This window comes from Plecotus auritus (genome assembly GCF_963455305.1).
Source record: "Plecotus auritus genome assembly, chromosome: 8".
In the NCBI taxonomy this organism is placed as follows: domain Eukaryota; kingdom Metazoa; phylum Chordata; class Mammalia; order Chiroptera; family Vespertilionidae; genus Plecotus; species Plecotus auritus.
Window position 1 is genome coordinate 73,247,014 of NC_137782.1, and position 25,777 is coordinate 73,272,790.

Below are 25,777 nucleotides of genomic sequence, written 5' to 3' on the forward strand. Positions count from 1 at the left end.
GGCAACTATCCTAAAATCAAAGATGCTACACAATTTACAAGGAACCCAGCACTAGAGGGCAGGACTTCTCTTATTTCCCTCAGTGGGGTGAGGCTCTTGGTCAGTCGTGGCAGTTGGCTGTGTAGGACAGTGCATAGGGCATTGTTATCTCGCCAGCATTTTGGGACTTTAGCTGGAAAGGACACAAACCACAGAACTATTCCACAGATTGCTGAATTCACCCTTGTAGCTTGATTAGATAATGGCACATGCTGTCCCATCCCAAAGAAGCTGTCAGAGACAACAATGAAGTCACTGATTTGGAAGTTTTTGTCCACACCAATGAGGGGGCATTGATTTAGTACAATCAATAAGCTTGTATTGGGGAGCATCATATTTTATTCTGTGTAGGATGTACAGTATGATGACACTGCACCTAACTAGAATCTGGCTGATAATAAAACCAGCTATAAAGAGTAGTTAAAATAAATGTCACCAAGCATGCAGCAGAGGTCAAGTAGATGACTTCTGAGGCAGTTCAGGACTTATTGGGAGCCTATTTATACACACGGTTCTAACAGGCTTCCTTATCTGGTTTCCTTGTCCACCACACATTATGAACAGATTAGAAGGGAAGAGAGGGGTTACAGCAAACAGGACATTAAAGCTAAAAGTCACATGTGGCTGGTGTCCCAGCAGGAAAGGAAGAAGCACAAAGAATAAACAGCAGGCAGAAGAGTGAGGAAAAAGGAAGGACAAGACAACAGCACACATTTGATGTTGATGGTCATAAGAAACTCCTCTTTGCTCTCACCCAGTCTCATGTTTCCCTGCAACCAACTCATAATTCCGCATAGACCAGGCTCATATTTCTCTCCTGAATTATGTATCCTTTGCCTAGTGGATTCTAATTCAGCATGCTCAAAGCTTAACCAGCTACACACTCTAACCAATCTGGACCCCATCCTGAGCTATCCATCACCGGTACAGGGAGCCAGTTGCTCAAGCCAGAAACCTAGGAATTGTCTTTGATTCCTTCCACTGCTCAGTCTTCTAACTTTTGGTCATCTATTGAGCAAACATTTATTGAATACTTCATATGAGTCAGGTTCTGACTGGTGTAGAAGTAATCCTATATATTGAAAGGCTGATATGCAAATTGACCAGACAGCAGAACTACCAGTCACTATGATGCGCACTGACCACCAAGGGGTAGACACTCAATGCACGAGCTGCCCTCTGGTGGTCAGTGTGCTGCTTGCGAGCACAGCAGCAGTGGCAGGAGCCTCTCATGCCTCTGCGGCAGTTGGACATTCCCCAAGGGCTCCTGGACTGCTAAAGGGAACCCCCCCCCCCAGTGCATGAATTTTGTGCACCGGGCCTCTAAAGGTCATTATAAAGCTGCTGTTGCATGGAGGCTACATACTAGTGGGGAAGATACACAATATATAAATTGAATATATCTATATCTACACATTGATAGAAATGTTATATAGAGAAATGTTTCATTTCATTATGAAGAAAATAAACCCAAGGAATGAAGTAACATGGTGGCATCAGTTTTAATGGTAAGACGTGCCAATCAAAGGAAATTCTGAGCAAAGGGCACTCCAGGCTGAGGGAACAAGACGTTCCAGAGACAGGAATGAGCTTTTGTTCCATAAACAGAAAGAAGGCCAGTGTAGGTGGAGATCACTATGTCAAGGGAGACTGAAGTGAGGTCTGAGGGTCTGGAGAAGGGACCTGAATAGGTCATCAGAGTGTGTGTGTGATTTTTCTGATACTAATGGAAAGATATTGAAATGCTTTTAAAAGGTGGTCTGGGGAGAATGTTCTGGCATGAGGTAATGTTCTATATCTTGAGAGGAGATTGGTTTACATAGACACATGCATTTGTCAAAACTCACAGAATGGTACACTTAATACTTATACATTTCATTGTATATTCAAAAGGTCAAAAAGAAAAAAAGAGCTATAAACAAATATTAAACTACAATTAAGGATATCTATGCTAAAACATGTCTGCAATTTACTTTGAAATGGATCAGAAAAATACAATGGATAGATATGCAATAAAGCAAGTCAAGCATTAATGGTAGGATCTCAATGGTAGATACATGGGTATTCAGTTTTTCTTTATGTTTAAAAATAGTTACACTAAAATGTTGGGGTAGAAGTTTGTCTGGTCTTATCTGATCTACACTTTAAAAAGATGTTTCTGGGGCTGAATAGAGAATGAGCCTTAGAGGGCTGTTGTGGAAGTGATGAGATAAATTAGCAGCTGTAGTAATGATTTCGCCTAGGAAAGTACCACTGGAAGTTGATGTCAGGAGGTAGAGTTGACAGGATAATAGGGGATCTGTGAGGGAAAGAAAAAACAAAGAGTAACTCTTAGTTTTTTACCTGAGTAGATGGATGGATAGTGATGTCATTATTGGAAATGGGGAGAACTGTAGAAGCAAGAGTTCTGTTTGGACATGTTACATTTTTGATGCCTATTAAATGTCCAAGTGACAATGAAGAGTTGACTGGTAGATACATAATTTTGGAGCTCTGGGGAGATTCAGAGATGGCTGAATACATTTGAGAGTGAACAATTAAAAGCTGCAAATTGGAATAAAGGTCTCATCAAATTGGATGAGATCACAGCGGGTGTAGGGGGTTTTGAGAATAAATAAGGGTCCTGAGGACTTAGCCCTGGGTATTCCAACAACTAGGCTTCTAACAGAAAGAGGGGGGACCAGTAAAGGAGACTAAGCAGTGGATGGGGATGTAGGAGCGAAACAGGCAACGGAGATGCTATGGTTGCCTAGAGAGACACAGTTAAAGAAGAAACAAGTGGTCAACAGTACCACTCTTTGCCATAGGGAATGTAGATAAGGGAGCAGGTTTGTGGCAGGGAAAAGACAGTACAGTTTCAGATTTTGTAGTAAGATTGAATCTTTCCATTACAAATAAAAGGAACCTAGCTAACTGGCTTCTACCAAAATAAGGTTGGGGAAGGGTATTTTTGCTCCTGCAACCCTGAACATTTAAGCGGTAGGTGACTTCTAGCACAACTGGGTCCTGGATGCAGCTGCTGCCATCTGGCTCAGTCTCTCCTGCAGGCTCTCTGTGACGGCCCCAGCCCCACACCCTACTGCTTAACAACTAGCAGAAAAAGCTGCCTTTCCATACAGTTCTGGCAGAATGGTCCCATGGGATGCTGATTGGCTGATGTCTTTTCTTAGCATATTCTTGAGACATTCACTGTTTCTGGGGAGAATGTTCCCTCACACAGGCTAAGCCTGGGTTGCAAACCAATTCCAATCACAGGAGATGGAAGGGGCAGCCCCATCCAAAGTTTGAGGTGGAAACTTGTCTGACCTTATCTGATCTACATTCTTAAAATATTTTTTTCTGGGAATTGAATAGAGGATGGACTAGAAGAACTGTTGTGGAAGCAGTGAGACAAATTAGGGGCTGTGACAATGATTTGGCCTATGATAGTACCACTGTACCATCTGAATGGTTTTCCTATACAATAACAGGTTCCCCCAGCCCCAGAAAAAATATGGAGGAAAGCATGCTGGGAGTACCTAGCCTGGCCTACTCCTCAGTTCTAAAGATTGTTACCTCATTGTCACATAAAATGACAAAAGAATTGCTTATCTCTCTTTGATATTTCACAGAGCAAAGTAGATTCCTGTTTATAATGAGCATCTCAAAATGTTGCATGTTCTTTATCACATTTTTTAACTACTAAAACCCATATGCTCTCTACATTGTGGGGGACATGCTAGTACAGAGCTATATAGTGGTGAGCTCAAATCCTTACCTTGGCAATTTAATTAGCCTTACCTTGTTCACAGGTAAATGGGAACTTTGCATCGAGGAAGGAAAATTAAATGAGATAACAAGAAAACCGCATAGTATTCATTATGATGGAAGATTAGTTTTGAAATATTTTAACTTTATCTAGTTGAAGGTTTTTGTATTTTGTAACTTCTACTTTCATGAAATCAGATGCAATAAATTATGGTAATAATATTTCCATATATGATTTCCATAATAAGAAAGAGCCTCTCTTCTTGGAGAAGCTTTAAAATATTATCATTTAATCAAAATAAAGGTGACATAATTAACTTTGAGTTCCATGTTTTGTTTTGTTTTTGTACGTGTGGTTTTTTTGTTTTTTGTCTGTTTATATCTGCTTTAGTATTTGTTTTGGTCCACAAAAGCATTTTCAAGAAGTTGGTCAAGTATGGCTTTAGCAGACAGGAGACTTGAGAACCTGCAAATCTACAAATGTCTTCAGTGTGTTCGGAACAAAGACAAGAAGCAGATAGAGAAGCTGACCAGACTTGGTTACCCTGAACTAATCAATTTCACAGATCCTGTTGATGGACAGAGTGCTCTGCACTTAGCCTCGGTCTCCAATAACATTGACATGGTCAGCTTTCTCCTTAGCCTTGGTGCCCACCCTGATGTGAAAGACCGAATGGGCTGTACTCCGGCAATGAGGGCTGCAGAACTGGGCCATGAAATGTCCATGGAAATATTAGCCAAGGCAAAGGCGGATATGACTATAGTTGATAACGAAGGAAAAGGTAACAACCCCAACATTCTATTTAGCAGATGCAACCCTTTTTATAGCCAGAAATCAATGAAGTGAACTTTTTTGCTTTCCAACTTTAGAAGTGAATTACTTCTGTACCTAAGAATTCCAAGTCCCTATAATTTGAAAATGGTGTAGGTAAATCTTAGGGAAACCAGATCTGATAGTTTTTTCATGTAAAAAATTAGAATTAGATTAATCTGTTAGGTGGTTTTTCTAAATGGAGAATTTTCAATTGACACACATTGATATTATTGTCATCATAATCATTCATTATAAAATATTGTTTGGACCAAAAGAGGGAGAGCATTTCTTATTCTTTTTTACAATTTAGAACCTGGAGTAGTACTAGACTTAGAACTTCAGAAGGATTTTGTCTCTTCTTAATAGTCTGATGTAAAAAGGAGTTAGTTCTACTTGGGAATCTGAAGGATTAAGGTGGATTCTGGCATAAACTCCAACTTTCTAGGGTCATTTTAAATAATTTGACTTCAAACTTGACACATGGCATTTCTATGATTATTCAGGTGAGACAGTCCCACTCCTCCATGTTGTTTCCCTTACTCATTCCATCTCAATACCATGGTCCTGGAGCTTCTTACCCAGATCACCCCAGGTTCCAGCAAGACTTGACATAACCTCACAAAAATCACTAAGAAAATTACTACTAGGCTTAATATAAACTGGTAGATTTCATCACTTGTCCCAAAGAGTTGCATCAAGTACAAAGCCATTATCATCAGCCCGCAGTAGAGAAATGAATCCAGTTTTATAATGTTAATGTTTTCTAACAGGAACAAAATCTGTTTTTATAACTCTCTCCAAACACTCACTTGCTTAAGATAAAGGAGAGGACAGAGACAGGAAGAATTATTTAATTGCTTACTGGCACCACATAATAAAATAAACTTCAGGTGCATTCCGGGGTCAACTGTATTTTAAAATGTCATATCCTAAAAAAAAAAACAAAAAAAAAAAACAAAAAAAAAACAGAAGCTTTTCAAATCTCTATTGAACATCATTTTCCAAAGTGTGTTTCACAGACCATTGAATCACTGGGATGTTGATAAGTGCTATATGCAACATTGGTTTCACTGTCCAATTCATTGGAGAAATATTGGATGAAACATATTTAGGCATGTTGATTTCACATTTGTCATAAGTCTAAAGATGGTGACACATTCCATATATATTTGACCATAAAATAGTTTTTCCTTATGTCATCTTATTTACCTAGAGTTTTGTTGAAAACATTTGGGAAACACTGTAATGAAACATGTTTAACTCTTTGAGTTTGAAAAAGAGATAGAAATCACAAGAAAAACAGGTGGAGAAATTGTATAGCATAAAAATCTAAAATTGTAAAATTAAAACTAATCAAGGTGAAATTAGAAGCAAGGTCAAGTGAGTATTTGTAGCAAATATTAACAGCCATTTGGTTAAAATTTGAGCGCATTCTAATTAATATTAAACCTGTCGAGGTTCTGGAAGTTGAGCTTCTGAGAAAATGATATGGCAAATCACATAGGAAAAATTAAAAGTAGAAAATGAAACTTGAAACAAATATAAAACCTTGTCTCACACATACCCTCATTAGTACTGCCCTATATTGATTTGATTCTAAAGAACCCATTCTGTGCTCACTGCACCAAGTGTCTCATCTTCCCCACGTGAATGAACCTAGCTCACCTTGCACATCCCCCAGTTTGACTGTCACTTGCCAATCTGTTTTGCTTATTCCACAGTAGTCTCTCTGCCATTAACATCCTATTTTCCAGAGACTGATGTTTGACTCACTGCACATTGTTTCTAAAGGATAAGCAAACATTTAAATGATTAAAAATACTTATTGGATCCTTAGAAGCATGTGGGACATATTCTACCCCCACATTGTATTTTCTCTTTGAACTACTTTGCAGAATATGAAGAAGGTAAGGCTCTAAGCCACACCTGCTCATGACTGTTTTCTGACTATCACAGGTTGAGTTTCTTTTTTGGTTTCTCTATTTTGGTATTTCAGTTTATTTCAGAGGGAAAACAAAGACAGATATGCCTTCGCTCTATCACTTTAGGTAATTATGGATTTTAAAATTATCATTTTTCCTTTTTATCTGATTGAAATGTATAGAAAGTATTCATAAGTATTCTTTGGGGATTCTATTTTTCTACAGGTGTTTTGTTTTACTGCATTTTACCTACTAAGAGGCATTATCGCTGTGCATTGATTGCCCTGGAACATGGAGCAGACGTCAACAATTCTAGCTATGAAGGAAAACCGGTGTTCCTTAAAGCTTGTGAAGCAGCACATGATATTAAAGAAATGTGCCTGACACTTTTGGAAAAAGGAGCCAATCCAAATGCTATCAACTCAGTATGACTATTCCTGTGATTATAAATATTCATTTTTTTTCAATTATAGAGACTTATCAGTGTAACTTTGGCATTTAGATATGGCAAAATTATTCTGTTAGCTTATAGACTGTTCATTTCTATTCAAAATGCTTTAAGATTATATACTTTTATTATCTTTATATTGCCATAATCCTACAGTTTCTTTCCTAATTACGTTTGGAAAATTGGTATTTATTATGCATAAATGTTAAAAGATCATTATAGAAAATAGACAAGGTATCACTAATGCCCAATAAAAGTTTATCTTTTTGAAAAGAAAATACGTAGTTATGCTGTGTTTTTTATTCATTTTGCTCCCTCTCCTCATTTGGCTAATTTTATTGAATTTTCTTATGTTTTAATTGTAATTTTGAGACAAAAATCAGATTTTTTTTCTTAATAGGAAACACCTATAATCTAATTTTAGCATATATTTTACCCCGTTTTTTCCCCTTTTTGCTCTACAATCTTTGCAAGAACTGCCTTTTTCTCACAAGAACATATGGTGTGATCTACTCTGACTTTAGAATTCTACATTTTGGATATTCACCCATTGTACTGGCTTCATTTTTTCTCTTTGTTTCATGAAACTAATGAAAATGTAGAGAACTAAGCATGTCTGTGACTCTAAGGCCAAATGGATTTAGATAATATTTATATAGAATATGTCATTTAACATAAACAGCATTTGATCTGCTTTATGTCCAGTCCACAGGTCGCACGGCTTTAATGGAAGCGGCAAGAGAAGGAGTGGTAGAACTAGTTCGAGGGATATTGGAAAGAGGAGGTGAAGTGAATGCATTTGATAACGAGAGACACCAGGCTGCACATTTTGCTGCCAAAGGAGGCTATTTTGATGTAATAATCTACTCTTTGCTTTAAAATTTGTTGCTAAAATTTTTCTCTCCTTTTTTCTCAAAAATTTTAAATATTATGTGGATTACAATAGGCAGATTTTTTTCTGCATTACCATCTTGATTTCCTTGAAAAATTCTAAAACTCTATTTTATACCAAATATTATTTTTAAAAACATATAGCTCTTCAATTTTATCTGCTTGCTAACTTATACATTAATAATACTAGTAGTGTTTTTTCTGTATTCTTAACTATGACAATTTAAAAGTTTTGCCTACTGGGTCTACTGTATTTTATGCACTCCATTACATATTAGAATCTTCAAAATATATTATGATCTAATTGTGGGGAAAACAATGCCAACATACTCTTATCACCCTGATTATGTGTGTATCTTATGACTCACCTAAATTGTAAACTCTATTCTGATTATCTGGACATATCAGCAAAGGTTATCTCATAGGTACAGTGACATTGCAGCAAAAAAAAAAAAAAAAAGGAATCAAAGATGGCCTTATTTTTTTAAAATTCTTAATTACATCAAAAATTTCTTTACTCAGTTTTCTCTGAGTTTTAACATAATTACCCTTAGTTTTTTCATTGAGTCTCTTCTCTGCAATAAAAATATGCATCACAATAGAAGTTAAATTTGGTAAAGAATTTGCTCCTCTGATAATGTTTGCCATAGTCTGATGCTTTTTAAAAAGGCCTAGATTTACCAAAATGTTAGTCTCCCAGCTGAGTATAGAGTTTCTTAAACTCTAGCCAGGGGTGGGGAACATCTGGCCTGTGAAATCACTTGGTCTGGCCCTGACAAGGCATTAGGGGTGAGTTAATTAAGTGTTTGACCAAAGATAGCAGGCTAATTTTTAAGTTGATAATTTTGTATGGCCCTTCAGATAATGTTATAAATATCCAAATGGCCCTTGGCAGAAAGAAGGTTCCCCACCCCTGCGTCAATGTTGTTTGAGAGCAATTTTGGCAACGATAAAAATGTTCTATGTCTGTGTTGTATAATAGAGTACAATACAGTAGCCACCTGTGGCTTTTGAGTACTTTAAACATGGCTAGTGAAACTAAGGAACTGTATTTTTAAGGTTGTTTTCTATTTAATTCATTTTGATTTAATTTTAAGTAACCACATGTGGCTAGCATAATGTATTGGATAGCACAGGTCTAGGAGCACTCTTCATTCACTAAATGTACATTCCTATTCCCCTACATTATCCACTATCTGTTTTGCAGATATTGAAGCTTCTTTATGCCTACAATGGAGATTTGGGGCTGATTGGAATGACTGGGAACACACCACTTCATTATGCTGCCATGGGTGGTTTTGCAGATTGCTGTAAATATATAGCTCAGCGAGGTAAAATTTGCCTAGCAATTTTATGCTTAAAGTATTTATGGTTTATCCATGTTGTAGATAAGTAGGGAATTTGGGCCTGTCACTTGTTAGTTGCTTATGTTTTTCAATAGCCCAACCCCACTCATGTATGTAGAAAGAAAATTGAATTTCTTTTCCTACTCTACTTTCTGTTAACTCAGGAATCTGGTCTTAAAAGTGATAAAAACCCATTCTCCCAAATATTTTTAGGTTATTGTTCAAAGTCTAATCATGAGTCAACAGATTATTATAACATGTTTATAGTTATTAAACTTTTTAAAATATATGTGAACATCAATCTAAGCAAGGACAAGCACTGGAAACCATGTCTTTTAATCTTACTTCTTAATTATTTTATTAAAAATATTCTATTGTGTCAAGTGCAAAGATAACTTCTGGATGATTTGAAATTATGAGGAAAATATTTTAGGGAGAAATATGAAATAAATTGAAAATGTTCATGGAAAATTTGAAATGTAAGTAATATTTATTATTTTAGCTTTTCCTGTAGCTTTTAAGTAACTTAGTTAATTTAGAAATATAAACTATATTATATATAACCTAATGATAATATTAAGTAAATTTAAAGAAATGGATCAATTTGTCATTAATTGCATGCTAATTGAATATACGTTTAAAATTTTTAATTCTTTGTTAGAGATAGGACAGCATTCTGCTGAACTTTATGGTAGGGTGTTTTTTTTTCCCCCAGTTTCTGAGAAATAGGAAAAACTTAAAGTCCTATGACTCTATATTAGAGCAGAAAAAGTGCCTTTTTTTTCCCTTTACAAGGGCACAGAATTTCAGAAGTCACTGGGACCTAGAGATCCTATACTGTAGTTACTAATCTCTATATATAAAAGCCTAAGTGACCGTTTGACTGGTAGCTATGATGCACAATGGCCACCAGGGGGAAGATGTTCAACGCACAGGCATGGGAACATGGAACAGACTGATGAATCTCAGAGGGAAGAGGGGAGTGGGGAGGGCAGGAAGAGATTAACCAAAGATCTTATATGCATACTAGAGGCCCGCTGCACTGATTTGTGCGCTGGTGGGGTCCCTTGGCCTGGCCTGTGCCCTCTAGCAATCCGGGACCCCCTTGGGGGATGTCAGACTGCCAGTTTCAGCCCGATCCCCACAGGCCAGGCCAAGGGACCCCTCCGGTGCACGAATCCATGCACTGGGCCTCTAGTATTACATACAAGACTAATGTGCCTGCATAACTAATAGTGTAATAACTGATTACTCCTTCATCCTCCAAAATAATAAACACTTTTAACACATAAAGAAAAACATATCAAATGCAATGTTTGCCCTCATAAACCATCTCATCAGTCTTGTTTTCAAATCTGTTAAAATCAGCAGTTTATTCTGACATTTCATTTTTAATATAGTGTATTTCTAAAAACTAAACATCTGCCCAGATTGAGACAAGCTTCTTCAACTTTAACATGTCTATTGCTTTCTTATTAGGACAAACATCACCAAACATATACTTTATTGTTCACACACACATAGAAAGCAAAGGGCCAGAGCTTAGGCCATGCCACAGGCCTTCCCCAGCCATGCAGAAAAGATTTATCTTCCTGGCCAAATCATAAAACTAGACTGTAGTTTTAAAACAAACATCTGAAAAGGTTCTGAATTTTGTAACATCTTTGGAAATACAACCACATCACCAGATCCTATGAGGGGGGCTCAATTCCATAGCAGCATAGTTACCAGTTACATTTCCACCTTTAAAATCTTATATCTAAGTCCACCAGAATAGCAAGAAACCATTAGCAATAAAATGCTCATTCCTGAGTAAACTCTCTCGGTTTAGTCCAGCCGTGGGCAAACTACGGCCCGCGGGCCGGATCCGGCTGTTCTATCCGGTTCTCTTGCTCTCCCCTCCACTCCTTTACTTTGAATTTATATTAGTTCACACAAACACTCCATCCATGCTTTTGTTCCGGCCCTCCGGTCCATTTTAAGAACCCATTGTGGCCCTCGAGTCAAAAAGTTTGCCCACCCCTGGTTTAGTCTCTTCTCTACTTCATTGTAAAGGCTGAATTCTTTTCCCACATTAAACTATTTTCCTCAATATCCTCCTCTTTTACCCCTGGTCCTGTCACTGGAGCAATTTAAAAGTCCCTGTAAGCAGTGTGAGCACCATGTCCAGGGACAGAGGGGAGTTTGGAGTAGTTCTACCCCATGGAAACTTTCCCCTTCATGGGCCTTTGGCTGCTGGTGTTCTACAGCACCAGCCCGTAAAGTTGAGTATCTTGACCACAGAGGAACATAAGTCACAAAGGGAATGAACGGATCTTCAGTTACTAATCGTAAAGGAGGAGGCAGAGTCTGAAAAGTAAAAAAGGGGAGGAAAATTACCTTCAGGTTTTTTTTCTAAAAGGAGTGCTGAGGAGAGGAGGAAGGCACATCTTTGGGAAGGCCAGAACAAAGAGTCAGTGTCCTCAAGTGGAAGGGTGAGAGAGAAGGGCAGATGAATGGGTTTGTTTGTTTATTTATTTGTTTGTTTGTTTGTTTGTTTATTTGTTTGAAGCAGAGGAAGGGAGAGGGAAAGAGAGAAAAAAATCATTGATGAGAAATAAACATCAACATCAATTGGCTGTCTCCTGCATGACCTCTGCCCCGCCCCCCTTCAGGCCCCCAAGCCCCCAACCTAGGCATGTGCCCTGACTGGGAACCAACTAGTGACCAATTGGTTCATGGGTTGATACTCAACCATTGAGCTACACTGGCTGGGCTACCTTAAGATCTTTAAGCTGAGATGTCTTAGTCTTTTATCCACATAAAGGTTTCTAACTAGAAGAAAACTGGGAACAGAAAATAGTAAGCTAAACAGCTTTAATAATCCTTGGATCCATTGTGCTGGGGTGAATATAGGAGTGGCTTGGGAGATGGTAGATAACCCTCAGACACCCTGACTAAGCAAAAATGTTCAGTTAAAAAAAAAAAAGTATACTCAGAATGACTATGCTATGGAATTTTACTATTGAGACCCCTTCCTAATAAGTCGCTGTTCTTAAAACTGTCCAATATAGAAATTTTAGAATCCTTATTGTCTCAATACACTTTTTCTATCACTAATAAACTTTCAGCCTGAGTATAAATTTTTAATTTTTGACAATACTAAAGGAAATATTAATCTTGAAAAGCATCGGTGATTAATTTTCTTTTTGACAAGGGATAAAACTATAAAGTGTTGGAGAGGCATGTTTTATGTTACATGCAGCTTCCTATACAATTTGGTTGCTAGAGATACTAATTGGGCAGCAATTTTTTAATCATGTGATTTTGGCAAAGCAATAGAAGAGTCTTCTAGAATCAAAACACTAGGAAGAACTTCATAGTCTGACATTTATATACATAATGGATTTTTAATGCCTCAAGACACTTATTATAGACAACAAAGCCTTCCTGGTAGCAATTAGTAGAGCCCCCCCACCACCATCCATTCAGAAAGTATATTTATTTATGTAATGTTGGTCTCATTTTAAGGAAGAAACCAAAAAAGAAAATGAATTTTAATATATAACTTGGTCAAATATAATACTGAAATTCTTTAGACTTGATGAACAAATTACTTTTTTTTCTGTTAGGTTGTTCACATGGCCTTACTAAAAAAGAGCAGATCTATATAAATGACATTAATTTCACAGAGTATACAGATAAAATATAATATGAGATTGCATACCGATTTATAGTCATAATCATTCAAAAGAAACAGCTGTCCTTCAGCATTCTGAGTGCCTAAGAGCCCACATAAGCTGCATGAATACAGCTTTCCAAATTTAGTTGTCACCCTTACTCTTTTCATGAAGAGTCCTTAGCAAGTATCCTAATATGGTACTTGTTTGAAGTATCTAAAGAGATTAATGTCTTAATCATTTGGGTCAGATAATCTAAATTGGAAACATATCTCCCTTAGAAGCCACCAAAGTAAAGTGCAAAATAAATAAATAACAGCTTAACTTTGTGATTATAATAGCCTAAATGTGCTCATCTCTATATATGAACTTGAGGCCCGATGCATGAAATTTATGCAAGAGTAGGCCTTCCTTCCCCCGGCTGCTGGCACTGGCTTCTCTCTGGCACCCTGGGACCCGGGCTTCCCTTGAAACCCCGGCTTCATACGGAAGGACGGAAGGTCTAATTAGCATAATATGCTTTTATTATTATAGATTATTATAGATTATTATAGACTAGAGGCCTGATGCACAAAATTCATGCAAGAGTATGCCTTCCTTCCACCAGCTTCCCTCTGGCACCTGGGACCCAAGCTTCCCTCCGGCTGCCAGCTTCTTCCGGAAGGACATCCAGAATGACATCCAGAAGGACATCCGGTCTAATTAGCATATTATCCTTTTATTATTATAGATTATTATAGATAATTGGGGGACAAACTTTTGACTAAGCACTTGAAATTAGGAAAACAGTTGGATCAATGTCATTTGTTAGAGCTATGCCATGATTGGAACCATTCATAATAATGATGCTTCACATTTTAGGATGTGACCTGAAATGGAAGAATTTAGAACATAAAACGGCCAGGGCTGTGGCTAAGGAACGCGGCTTCAAAGCAGCAAGCAAAGAAATAAGGCGGGCAGAGAGAATGGCTAATAAACTGGCCAAGCCAGGAGTTAAAAATCCGAATCCACCCTGGGCCATTCGGCTTCATGATTGGTCAGCAGAATACGAGGCTTTACTTCGAGAAGCCTTTTCGTGTGTGGACAGGGGCGATGGGACAGTCAGCAAGGAAGACTTTGTGTCAGTGCTGGAGGAGAGGCAGGACTTTGTGACCTCAGATCAGCTGTCTTCCATCGCTCAACTTAATGAAAAAGTCCGGGGAGCAGGGGTCAACATTAATGATTTCTTTAAGGGGACCCGATATTTAAACAAGTCTTATGTCTTGGGATCCTATGGGCCTAAGAAAAAGAAAAAAGGGATAGCCAAAAAGGGAAAGAAAGGCAAGTTCGTTTTACCCCTCCCGGTCTGCGTCATCCCTGACAATGCATTTCCACGCCGGAGTGATGGTGGGCCACCATATTACATGATTGAAACCTACAAGAATGTCACGGATTGCAATCGGTTTAATCGGGATCATCCACCAGAACATCCCATTCAGGACGACTCTGCTTGGTACATTGAGGATTCAGGGAAGGTATTTTCAAATATTAACTTTCTCACCAAGGCAGGAGACCTAGCTTCTCTGAAAAAGGCATTTGAATCAGGCATACCGGTGGATATGAAGGATAATTATTACAAAACACCGCTAATGACTGCTTGTGCAAGTGGAAACATAGAAGTGGTCAAGTTTCTTCTTGAAAAAGGGTATGTTTTTGGTTGGGTGAGGTTTAAATTTTCATGAGTCTTACTATTTCAAGAAAGTAATAGGAAAGCTAAGATACAATCACCTGCAGAATTTTAATAGCACAAGAAAGTGCTTCACCCCTGAAGCCTAGACTGCAGGTAAATCTTACTATTATATGGGAAACCAGGCTCATGGGAACATAGGCGTGTGTGTACATGAAGATTGTTTGCCAATAACACCTATGCACAAAGTGAAAGTCAAGAAGTTTTCACTCTGATGGTAGAAGAAGTGTTCTGATTGGGTGTCACTGGCCTCCCAAGAAAAGTTAATTTAGTGTCAGAGCTTTACCTAGTTGGTGTGGAGTTGCTTTTCATTTTATTTTAAACTTAAAAAAAATGTTATTGTGGTAAACATTACATGAGGTCTAGCATCTTAACAAATACTATCCAATATAGTATTATTAACTATAATCACAATATTATAAAGCAGATCTCTAGAATTTATTCATTTTATGTGGAGTCGCTTTTTAATCTGCCTCGTGTGTGTGTGTGTGTGTGTGTGTGTGTGTGTCTGTGTGTGTGTGTGTGTGTGTGTGTGTAGGGGAATTCCCAACAAATTCCAATAAGTTGGCTATAATGACTAAGAACATTTTCATTCCCTTCTCCAGAAAAAAGCAGTCTTTCCCTTGGTTCATTTATAAATATATTTAAAATCTCAAAACATGATATTTTCATTTAGCTTTTAAAAAATTAAATCTTTATTATTGAAATATTACATATGTACCCTTTTTTCCTCCCTTTGACTCCTTCTAGCCTGCCCTGCTCCTGACCCCTGGCCTTCACCACGCTATTGTTTTTGTCCATGGGTTATGCATATATTCATATAAGTTCTTCAGTAGATCACTTCTTACCCACCTCTAACCCCCACCCCCACCTTCCCTCTGAGATTCATTTAACTTTTTAATCTAAAACAATTACTTGGGTTTAATTCCTTCTTTTACCATTGCTAAATAACCTGTGGTTAATTTCTTAACCTTTTTGTGCCTCCGTTTTCTCATTTTTATAATGGGTCCCCAATGTGACTTAGCTCACAGAATTTGTTGAAGATAAAATTAGTTATGTAAAGCACTTATTGGCACAGTAATTACATACTTGATAAATTGTATCATTATTATTACTATAAATGCAGAAATAGGCCCAAAATGGAATAATATAACTCATATTTCCTGTCAGCTTTTATCTTCATTGGATTCAGTTTTTTAATTTTCCTTGATTTTAACCTTTGCAAAATTATAACCGCTAAGATCTTAAGTACCTTTTAAAGCTAAACAAAATGTATATGTATACACAAAGTTAAGAGTGTCTGATAATGCAGAACACTTGTCAAGAAAAATTATGATATAGAGTTTAACTTGACTCAAAGCTTCCTTGGTTTACAGTTGAACAAGTTGATAAAACTATGAAGTCTTACTTAGCCTTTTTAGCCTCCAGTGCTTGGAACAACCCATGTTTTTAGCTTGTGCATCTATCTTATCTTGTAGGGCTAATGTTAATGCAACAGATAATTTTCTGTGGACTCCACTTCACTTTGCATGCCATGCAGGCCAACAAGACATTGTTGAGCTTCTTGTTCAATCTGGAGCCATGATAGATGCACCTTCAATCAACAACTCAACTCCTTTATTTAGAGCCATTGAGAGCTGTAGAATGGATACTGTCAAATACCTACTTGATATTGGTGCTAAATTCCAGCTGGAAAATAGGAAAGGTATGTGTACATATTATTGATGGTTAGGGTTGGAAAAGGAGAATTTATGTTCAATTCCAAACCCCTTCTGATTCTATTCTTGTAGGACCACATTTTCCCCTGAAACATAAGTGCTTTGCAAATCACTGGTGTTAAAGGGCTAATTCTTTGTGTTGCAATCTTCCATGGACTGATATTTTTGCAAAATACAATAAAAAGTGATTTACTAGAAAAATAAAATGGGAAAAAAAACCCACAAAATACAAGCGCAAACTTTTTTACTAGATTCAAATGATAGAAAACTTTTCTATTAATTTGCTATAAAAATCTTCAAGTACTTATTCTTAACTCCTGTGCTTATTTCATTGTGGCCAGTAACCTTTAGTTTGTGGACTTCACCAGTGTGCAGGTCATACCTTGAACTATCACACTGTTTAACTGTCATTTTCTAATAATTGGCATAGTTTACAGTCTCTGGATTTGGATTCCTTTTAAAGCTAGACAAAGTCATTTCTGAATTGAGGCTCTCTCTAGGAAGTAAACAGAAGGCCTGTTTTATAAATATCACAGGTGAAGACTAAAAAATCACTTGATTTAATATTTTAGATTCTTGCTTAGAGATATCATTTTCTTATAGTGGAATCCATTCTTTTTTTTTTTTATCATTTCAGAGAGGAAGAGAGATAGAAACATCAATGATGAGAGAGGATCATTGATTGGCTGCCTCCTGCACACCCTCTACTGAGAATTGAGCCCACAACCTGGGCATGCACCCTTGACCGGAATGGAACCTGGGACTTTTCAGTCCACAGGCTGATGCTCTATCCACTGAGCCAACCAGCTAGGGCCCATTAATTCTTTTTTAAAAATATATGTTTTGATTTAAGAGAGAGAAGGGAGAGGGAGAGAGAGAGAGATTATTTTTGAACAGAGAACATTAAACCTCTGGCTGCTTCAGGCTGCCTCTGAGTCATGGGTAGTATTGTGCTAGGCCTGCCCAAGGACATTACAGGTGTCACAAATTCTAGCCATGAAATTACAGCACTTGTGAAGATCAGTTTCCCCAGACCCTTTAAAATATACCTCCTTATATCATGGAAAGGGGAGGACAACAGAAAGTTGTCATAGCTTGGAATGAGAACCAGCAATCAGATATTCAAAAAGCAATCTACCAATATTTTCTATCAACTTTTTAAGAAACATGCGCGAAAAAATTGTTTGGCCAGCAAATAGAATTGTAATGATAAGATTTTAGAGTTGGGTCCACCTTTGAGAATATTTGACCTAGCTCTGTGATCTTACACATACCATTTGCTTTAGAAACACCCTTACTAGCCCATGCTAGGGCTGCTGTGCTGAGATAAGATTTTTTTCTACATGACTTATTATTAACCTGTTTATTATAGCTCTGAATTCTGTTTTAAACAGGGCACACTCCCATGGATGTTGCAAAGGCATATGCTGACTATAGAATAATTGGTTTGATTAAAGAAAAGCTAGATAACTTGCCAAAACCATCAGAAAACCAAAAACTTTTGAAACCCAAGCCATCTATTAAAGTGAAAACTGAAGGTCCTGAAATTAAGAAAGAAGAGGTAAGAAAAGCAATGATTACCCATGAGTAACTAGAATGCCTTAAAAACTTGTTGGGGAATGGGGCAGTGGCACTGTTTACATATTGTTACACAACACGGGCCAAATAATAGACAATCCATATTTTCAGCACCATTTTGCAATACTTTTAAAGAAATATCTAGCAAGGAAATTCCTACTACTGAAAAGTTTAAGAAGTATTTGTTGCAAATAGAATCCACACAAAAAAACACATTGATTCAGCCAAATACAATTAGAATGTTGAAAAAAGGACTGATATTGGATATGTGCGTATTTGTATAATATGTGTATATATAGATATAGATATAGATATAGATATAGACATAGACATAGACATAGACATAGACATAGACATAGATATAGATATAGATATAGATATAGATATAGATATAGATATAGATATAGATACTAGAGACCCAGTGCATGAAATTCATGCACAGGTAGGGTCCCTAGCGGCTGCCAGCTGCCGGCCAGGGCCTCCCTTCCCTGGCTGCCGACCTGGGCCTTCCTTCATTCCACACTTCCCCCTGGTGGTCAGCACACATCATAGTGAGCGATTGAACTCCCAGTCGGTCGAACTCCCAAGGGGACACTTTGCATATTAGGCTTTTATATATATATAAATATTTAGTCCTGAATTATACAGATTTTATGAGATAGCCCAAAAGGGAAGGAGGATAAAACTTATGAGGAATGAAGTAAAGCATAATTTTCCTTCATTTTGGTCTTATACTCTTTCATTACTCATTTTAAACCACCCCCACCCAAGGAACTATTTAATGATTACTGCTGAGCCCTGGGATATGGGGCCACTTGTAACTTGGATATCACACAGTATAACTCTAGAAGGTTTAAAACACCACACTGATTGATCCTGCTCATCTGGAGTGGTATAGTTGCCTCTGAACTACCAGGAGAAGGTTGAGGTTGTTGCCTACAGGGATTTCTGAGACATCAGGCTTTGTCATGAGCAGGGAAGCTTTAAGTGCATTTCTAGGCTAGAAGCTTCTTTTAGGGAAGCAGAAGGATCCCTGGAGATTCTTGCAAACACATGACAAAGAATTAAATTTAAGAAGGAAAAGCTTTATTGTTATCAAATGGAAAGAGGAATGGCATTTAGGAAGGAAACACTTTATTGTTACCAAATGTAGGTGGTAGAAGTGGGTGGAGTGGAGGGATCATAGGCAGGCAGTAGAGAATAACAAACATAGATGACAAGAACAAGGATTGTCAGAGGTGAAAGAGGATCAATCAGCTAAAGCTCCTACTATGTGCACCATTATCATTTCAGTAAGAATGCATCCTTCAGACTAATGAATGGCCACAGGTCAAGGATGGATATCTTGAAGACTTATGAGATCTAACACTGATACTACTAATTTAGTAGACTTAAGACAAATCATCTCTCTCTACCCAAAGTTAAAATAATATTCTATTTCAAGTTATCATTTATGTAGTAGTCATTATTTTTCTAGATTCAGAATGAGATATAGAACAATAAATAATATTAGAGTGTATATAGGTTTATGGAACTAATAGTTTTTTTGTCTTGTTTCCAGGAACCACTTTCATCAGTTTATACTGTACCAACCATATTGGAGGAAAAGAAAATGCGTAAGGATAATGTGGTTCATCTCAATTCATTAATTACCAGTGGTTATACCAAGAAAGTGAATATCACATTTACTCCACGGAGAGTAAGTACTTTGGAATTTTCATAATGTGGTATAAACTAATGTCATTTTTCAAAGACTTTTTATGCAGAACACAAAAACAAATATCCAAAGGTTATTTTTCATAGTTACTATTTGAAGGTGTCCTTTTGCCGATTCAGTAAGTCCAACTTGTTTAGCTCCCAGTATCTCGTTTTCTCTATTACAATTTCTATATTGACATTTTCATTTTTCTTGGAAGATTAAAGTCTTCTTTGGTCAATATCATTCCCTATTGCAATTTAGTCACCAAGTGCTATAGATACTTTTTCTTGGTACCTTAGACCTAACCCTTCTTTGTACTCAACAGCACCAACTCCTTAATTATTAGGAGTAGATTTATTAAGTAGCTTCCTAAAACATCTACAATTAAACAGGTAAAGACATTTTTGGAGAATAAGAGTAATCTTGCAAATGCCCATCAAGCAATGCTGAAAAAAAGACCACCAGCTCCCTCTGCCTTCTACTATGAAAATAACTGTGATTTCCCCATAAGACATACTGGTAGTCAACCCAAATGATCTTCTAATTCTATTGATTTCTGGTTTTGACATCCTAAAAATGAACAGCAGCTGGCCCAAAGGTCATCAGAGAGGTAACTAAAGAGCATTTCAGTTGTCCAAATAGCACCAAAAATAGTGATGTCCATCTAACCAGTGATGTCATATAAGAGGAAAAGACAAGTTCAAATAGATTTAGAAGTAAATTCGATAGTTTTAAATTAACCATGTTAAAAGTTATCTGGATATAGCATGTGTTTTGGCTGTCATACTCATACCTGCTCTGGCGGTGATTTTTCACTTAAGACCTGGAGTCCTGAAGCTACAACAGCAGAGCTGATCAGGAAGAGGGAGCTGCAGAGGGAGAGGTTTACTTATGAGGTGGACTTTGAAGACTTCATGATGCCCTTTCAGAAGAACATCACAGAGAAAGCTCGCGCATTGGAAACTGTTTTCAAGAACTAAATCACAGAGGTTGCATCTTGGGTTAAACATTTCGAGGCCCAGGGACCAAACTTTGGAGAAGGTAGATATTTCCATCAAAGCAATCCACAAATTAAGTATTTGTAACCAAACATTTGTTTTGGCTTTAACAACTATAAATATTCTGAGCTGTCTAGAGAAGGTGTGTTTTATTTTGCAATGAATTACATGTCATTCTGGACAAATCCCCCAGTCTTCTTTAAGATTGTAGTGGAATAAATGGCATTTTGGTTATAAACATAACATTATTGTCAAAAAAATTTACCAAATGTACACCATTATGTTTGCTAAAGATATAATTCTGGAAGTTAATTAAAACAGTTTAATACTGGGGAAGGGGAGTTTTTAGTCCATTAAGGAAAGTGTTTGTTTCTCACGCATCATCGTAAGTGATGTGTATGAGGTAACTAAACTTTGACACTTTCATTCCTGTGGCAGACACTGTCAGCACTTCACCCATTTCTCCTCTGCTGTGGGATGACAGCATTCTCAGGCCTGACTTCAGATGCTGGAAGGCTGCCTCTGACACTTAAACTTGTACAGTAGGGGCCAAAGTATGTGGGCATGAGAGCATCCTGGAAGCAGCCCCCAAGCAGTGACTGAACAGATTCAGTGTATGTTATCGTTTAGAATGGTGGGATCATTCTAAAGTGCATATTCTCACTGATATCTAGAGCTCCCAGCAGGATTAATATCAAGATGCCCACAGTGAAGATTAAGTACATTAAGATTAAGCGTGTAATAACCCCCTTCTCTTCCCTGTCTTCTCACTTTTCGTTCACCCGCTCTGGTCTTTATTGAGATCACATCCCAAATACTTACACCTCAATTCTTGTTGCAAGGTTCTTTCAGTAAGGACCCAAACTAAGACAACATCTATGGTATTCTGATTCTGAGGCCCCTAGCAAATATTTTAAAAGCACATTCTCTTATCTTTTGCCTGTGACAAAATAAGCATTTCCCCAACTTAGAGGATTTGTCCCCAAGGTCTTAAGCATTTGAGAAGCAGTGCAAGTTGTATTCATACACTACTTCATACTTCATACTCATACTTTAGACAAAATTTCCAGATGTCATAAAAATACATATGATAGAGAATGACTAGATATTATATGTGACTTTTCCTTACGGCAAGTATGTGTGGGGCAGGAGAGAAGGGTGAATTTAAGAGACCCCCCCCCCCCGCTCCATAAAACCTTTAAAGTGTCTTTTGGGCCTGGGGCCTGATCATACTTGGAAATGAGTTATGTCAGGGTTCCACCAGAGACATAGAACCAGTAGGATGGATGGATAGATAGATAATAGATAGATAGATAGATAGATAGATAGATAGATAGATAGATAGATAGATAGGATAGATAGATATAAAGCGATTTATTGCAAGGAGTTAACTTACATGATTATGGGGCCTGGTAGGACAAGCCATCAGGAAGGACAGAGTAAAAACTATTGGACAAGAGATGTCCCTGCAGTTTACAAGTGGGATTTCTTCTTTCTCAGTGAAACCTCAGTTTACTTAAGGCCTTTTAACTGATCCCCCACCTCTCAATTATTAAGGATAATCTCCTTTACATAAAGTCAACCAATTGTAGGTGCATGTACATAATTCCTTCACAGCAACACCTACAGCTAATGTCTGGGTTCTATGGCCCGATAGGGGCTTAATCACAAGGAACAACAACAGCCTGTAATTATTGGAATCGAGAGTCTAGGTCAGTGGTCGACAAACTCGTTAGTTAACGGAGTGGCAAACCGTGGCTCACGAGCTGCAGTTTGCCGACCACTGGCCTAGCCCAACTGAGACATAAAACTGGCCACAGCTAGAGGTGTACTACTGAGTAAAAAGCTAGCTCATCCACACCAAGAGATACAACGAGTGCTGTGGAGGGCCTCCAGAAATATCCACAAAAAGCCCACTGACAGCAAGAGTCCACTTTAGAATCTGCCTTATTAGATGGTACAACTCCAGGGTACAACTCTGTCAGCCATATATATGAAACCCCTTTCCTTTAGACCCCTCCCTCACTTGTCACCCATGGAGGCCTTTAAGAAAGCTAGTGAGTCACCAAAACCGGTTTGGCTCAGTGGATAGAGCGTCAGCCTGCGGACTGAAGGGTCCCAGGTTCGATTCCGGTCAAGGGCATGTAGCTTGGTTGCGGGCACATCCCCAGTGGGAGGTGTGCAGGAGGCAGCTGATCGATGTTTCTCTCTCATCGATGTTTCTGACTATCTATCACTCTTTCTTCCTCTCTGTAAAAAATCAATAAAATATATTTAAAAAAAAAAAAAAAGAAAGAAAGCTAGTGAGTCCAGGAGAAGTCTGGGTGAGTGAGTAAAGAAGCTAATCATGCCCATCTCCTCTGGAGGCAGGCTTGAACTGGGGTTGCTTACATATTTTATAATATGAAACCTGGAAATTTACTATTATAACTCATTTTGTTTGTTTTATGAGGGTTTTTTTGTGACTATTTCTTTATTTTTACATTTTAACTTAATGTCAGATTTACAGAAAAATTGTGAGAATTTTACAAAGAAATCCTACATATTCTTTACCCAGATTACCTAAATATTAACCATCCACTTTCTCTCTTTATGACTCTGCATATACATATGTGTAATTTTTTTCTGAATTATTTGTCAGTTGAAGACCTGTATACTTTCAGTATGTTTTTCCATAAAACAAGAACATACTTTTACATAACTATATTACAATTGTCAATTAGGAAACTAATATTTGAATTAATTAAATATTTAATCCACAGGCCTTTTTCAGATTTTGCTATATGTCCCAATAATATTCTATGGAGCAGAAGAAAATCCCAGATCATGGGCTGCATTCAGTTGTCACATCTCTTTGGCCTCTTGTAGCTTGAAACAGTCCATCAATCTTGCTTTGTTTTTAATGACATTGGTATGTTAGAAGAATTCAGGCCAGTTATTTTGTAAAATGTCCCTCAATTTTTATTGTCTCATATTTCCTCAAGAATAGATTCAGGTGATGCATTTTAGGTAGGAACACCACAGGGCTACCCAGTTCATCTTATAAGAGACTGTTGTTGATATGCAATGTAAACTTTGTAAACCTTAATCCCTTGGTTAAAGTGGTATCTACCTGATTTCTCCACTGTAAAGTTATTATTTTTCCCTTTGTACTTACATGAATCAATTCTTTGAAATCACATAAATTTCCTGTTAGTCCCATAACTCTCACCACCTGATTTTAGCATTTATGGATAATTCCTGCCTGAAATAAGTATTCTAGTGATGGTTGCTATGACATGATTTTCTAATTGGATCATTCTACATTTCTCAGTTGAATATCTACCATTGGGGAGAACTTCCTCTTCTTCTCTATTTATGTATTTAAATTAGCATAGACTCATGCATGCCATTTTTATTTAATGGGTTATAATCCTTTGCTCTCATTATTTATTTTGATCCTTAAATTGTCCCAGATTTGGCCAGCAGGAGCCCCTTCAAGCTAGTTCCTAAGAATGATATTTTATTGCCTAAATTAACTAGGGGACTTTTGAAATTGAGGGACAATGCCTGCCCATGGTTTCATTCAGGAACACACAAAAAATGAATCTGAAACAGTATATTTTCAGAGGCTAGAACTTTCTGCTGTCACCCTAGTGAGTACTCTTTCTAAATGCCAGTTTTCTATGTAGCAGTGTTCTGTGGTCACCTTCAGCCATTTGCAAACATAAACTGAGAGAAAGTGTTAATGTCAAGTCTATTAATTCTCTTTTTTCCGAGTTTAATACTAAACCCAACCAGAGCAAAGTCAAAGTCCTTTGGTGGCCCTATAGGGCCATCAGTGATATTCAAAAAGTGGTCTGTAGACCAGCAGCATCAATATTACCTGGGGGCTTGGCCCCACCTCCCCAAAAAATTATACTCCAGAATTCTACATAAGCATAAAGAGATTCTGTAGAGGAAATTTTTCTGGCATAAAAAGATAAATGATGATGAAAGGAGACTTGACTTGGGATGGGGAACATACAATATACAGATGATATATCATAGACCTATAGATATAGATATAGACCTGTTATCTAAAACCTATAGAATTTTATTATTCCGTGTCACTCAATACATTTTTAAAAATAAAAAAGACAATCTGTCAAAGTTACATTTTAAAAATTATTATAAATAGTATATATAACCCTGACCAGTTTGGTTCAGTGGATGGAGCGTCAGCCTGCAGACTGAAGGGTCCCAGGTTCGATTCTGGTCAAGGGCAGGTACCCTGGTTGCGGGCACATCCCCAATGGGTGGTGTGCAGGAGGCAGCTGATCGGTGTTTCTCTCTCATCGATGTTTCTGGCTCTCTATCCCTCTCCCTTCCTCTCTGTAAAAAAAATCAATAAAATATATTTAAAAAAAGTTTTAAAATAGTATATATAGTAATCTCAGATTTGTAAATATGCAACACACATAAATAGTAATTTTTTTTGGGGGGGCTTAGAATTATGAATTGAGTTTTATTATCTTGTTTGGTTTACCCATATTTTCTTTTTTACAGTGAACATGTATTACTTTGTAATAAACAATTTAAAAAAATACAACTTGACCCAGAAGTCTAAAATACTAAAGTGATTTTGTTAGTATTTGCCTCTTTTTCCCCCTTTATATATCTTGACTTAGTTAAGAGTCTCTCAGAAGGAGAGATTGAGCCAAGAATTCAGGAGCAGGGGTTTGTTAAGGAAATGCTCCCAGGGAGAACAGTGAGGAGTAAAGGTTGAAGCAAGACAGGGAAGTGAAAGAAACCAAACAATGGCGAGCTTTCCTATGAAGACTCCGTGGGGAGCTGCAGAGCACAGGAAAAGGCACTGGGTGTCTGGATTCCTGCATCAGTTAATAGCTACAAGCTATAGGGGGTACTGGTAAGGCTATGCCAGTGGTCAAGGGCAACCCAATGAATTGAATTGGTGGGTCGTCATCATGGGAATTATTTGCTGGAAAGCATACAGAAGCTGGGGTAAGTGCATAGTATGGGAAAAGGGGCACCAACAAGGTATTACAGAAATGTATATACAGAGATAAACTTGAAAAGGAAATACTCTCCTCTAAACATGTCCTTATCTTTAAATGAACACTTTGGTGAATTGGTTAAGAGTGTGGTTTTTGCATTCAGCAGACCTTGATTTGAATCCTCACCCTGCCATTTACTAGCAGTATGTCTATGGA

General features: G+C 37.5%; 1 protein-coding gene across 1 annotated transcript; it reads left to right on the plus strand.

Moving 5' to 3' along the window:
* Positions 1 to 4,198: 4,198 nt before the first annotated feature.
* Positions 4,199 to 20,567, plus strand: ANKEF1 (ankyrin repeat and EF-hand domain containing 1; the record flags this gene model as incomplete). Its single annotated transcript, XM_080685012.1, has 9 exons — positions 4,199 to 4,568; positions 6,748 to 6,947; positions 7,676 to 7,825; positions 9,069 to 9,192; positions 13,728 to 14,550; positions 16,071 to 16,297; positions 17,705 to 17,871; positions 19,450 to 19,587; positions 20,409 to 20,567. The coding sequence occupies exons 1-9, from the start codon at positions 4,223 to 4,225 to the stop codon at positions 20,565 to 20,567; spliced, it is 2,334 nt and encodes a 777-aa protein (XP_080541138.1). The 5' UTR covers positions 4,199 to 4,222.
* Positions 20,568 to 25,777: the final 5,210 nt, after the last annotated feature.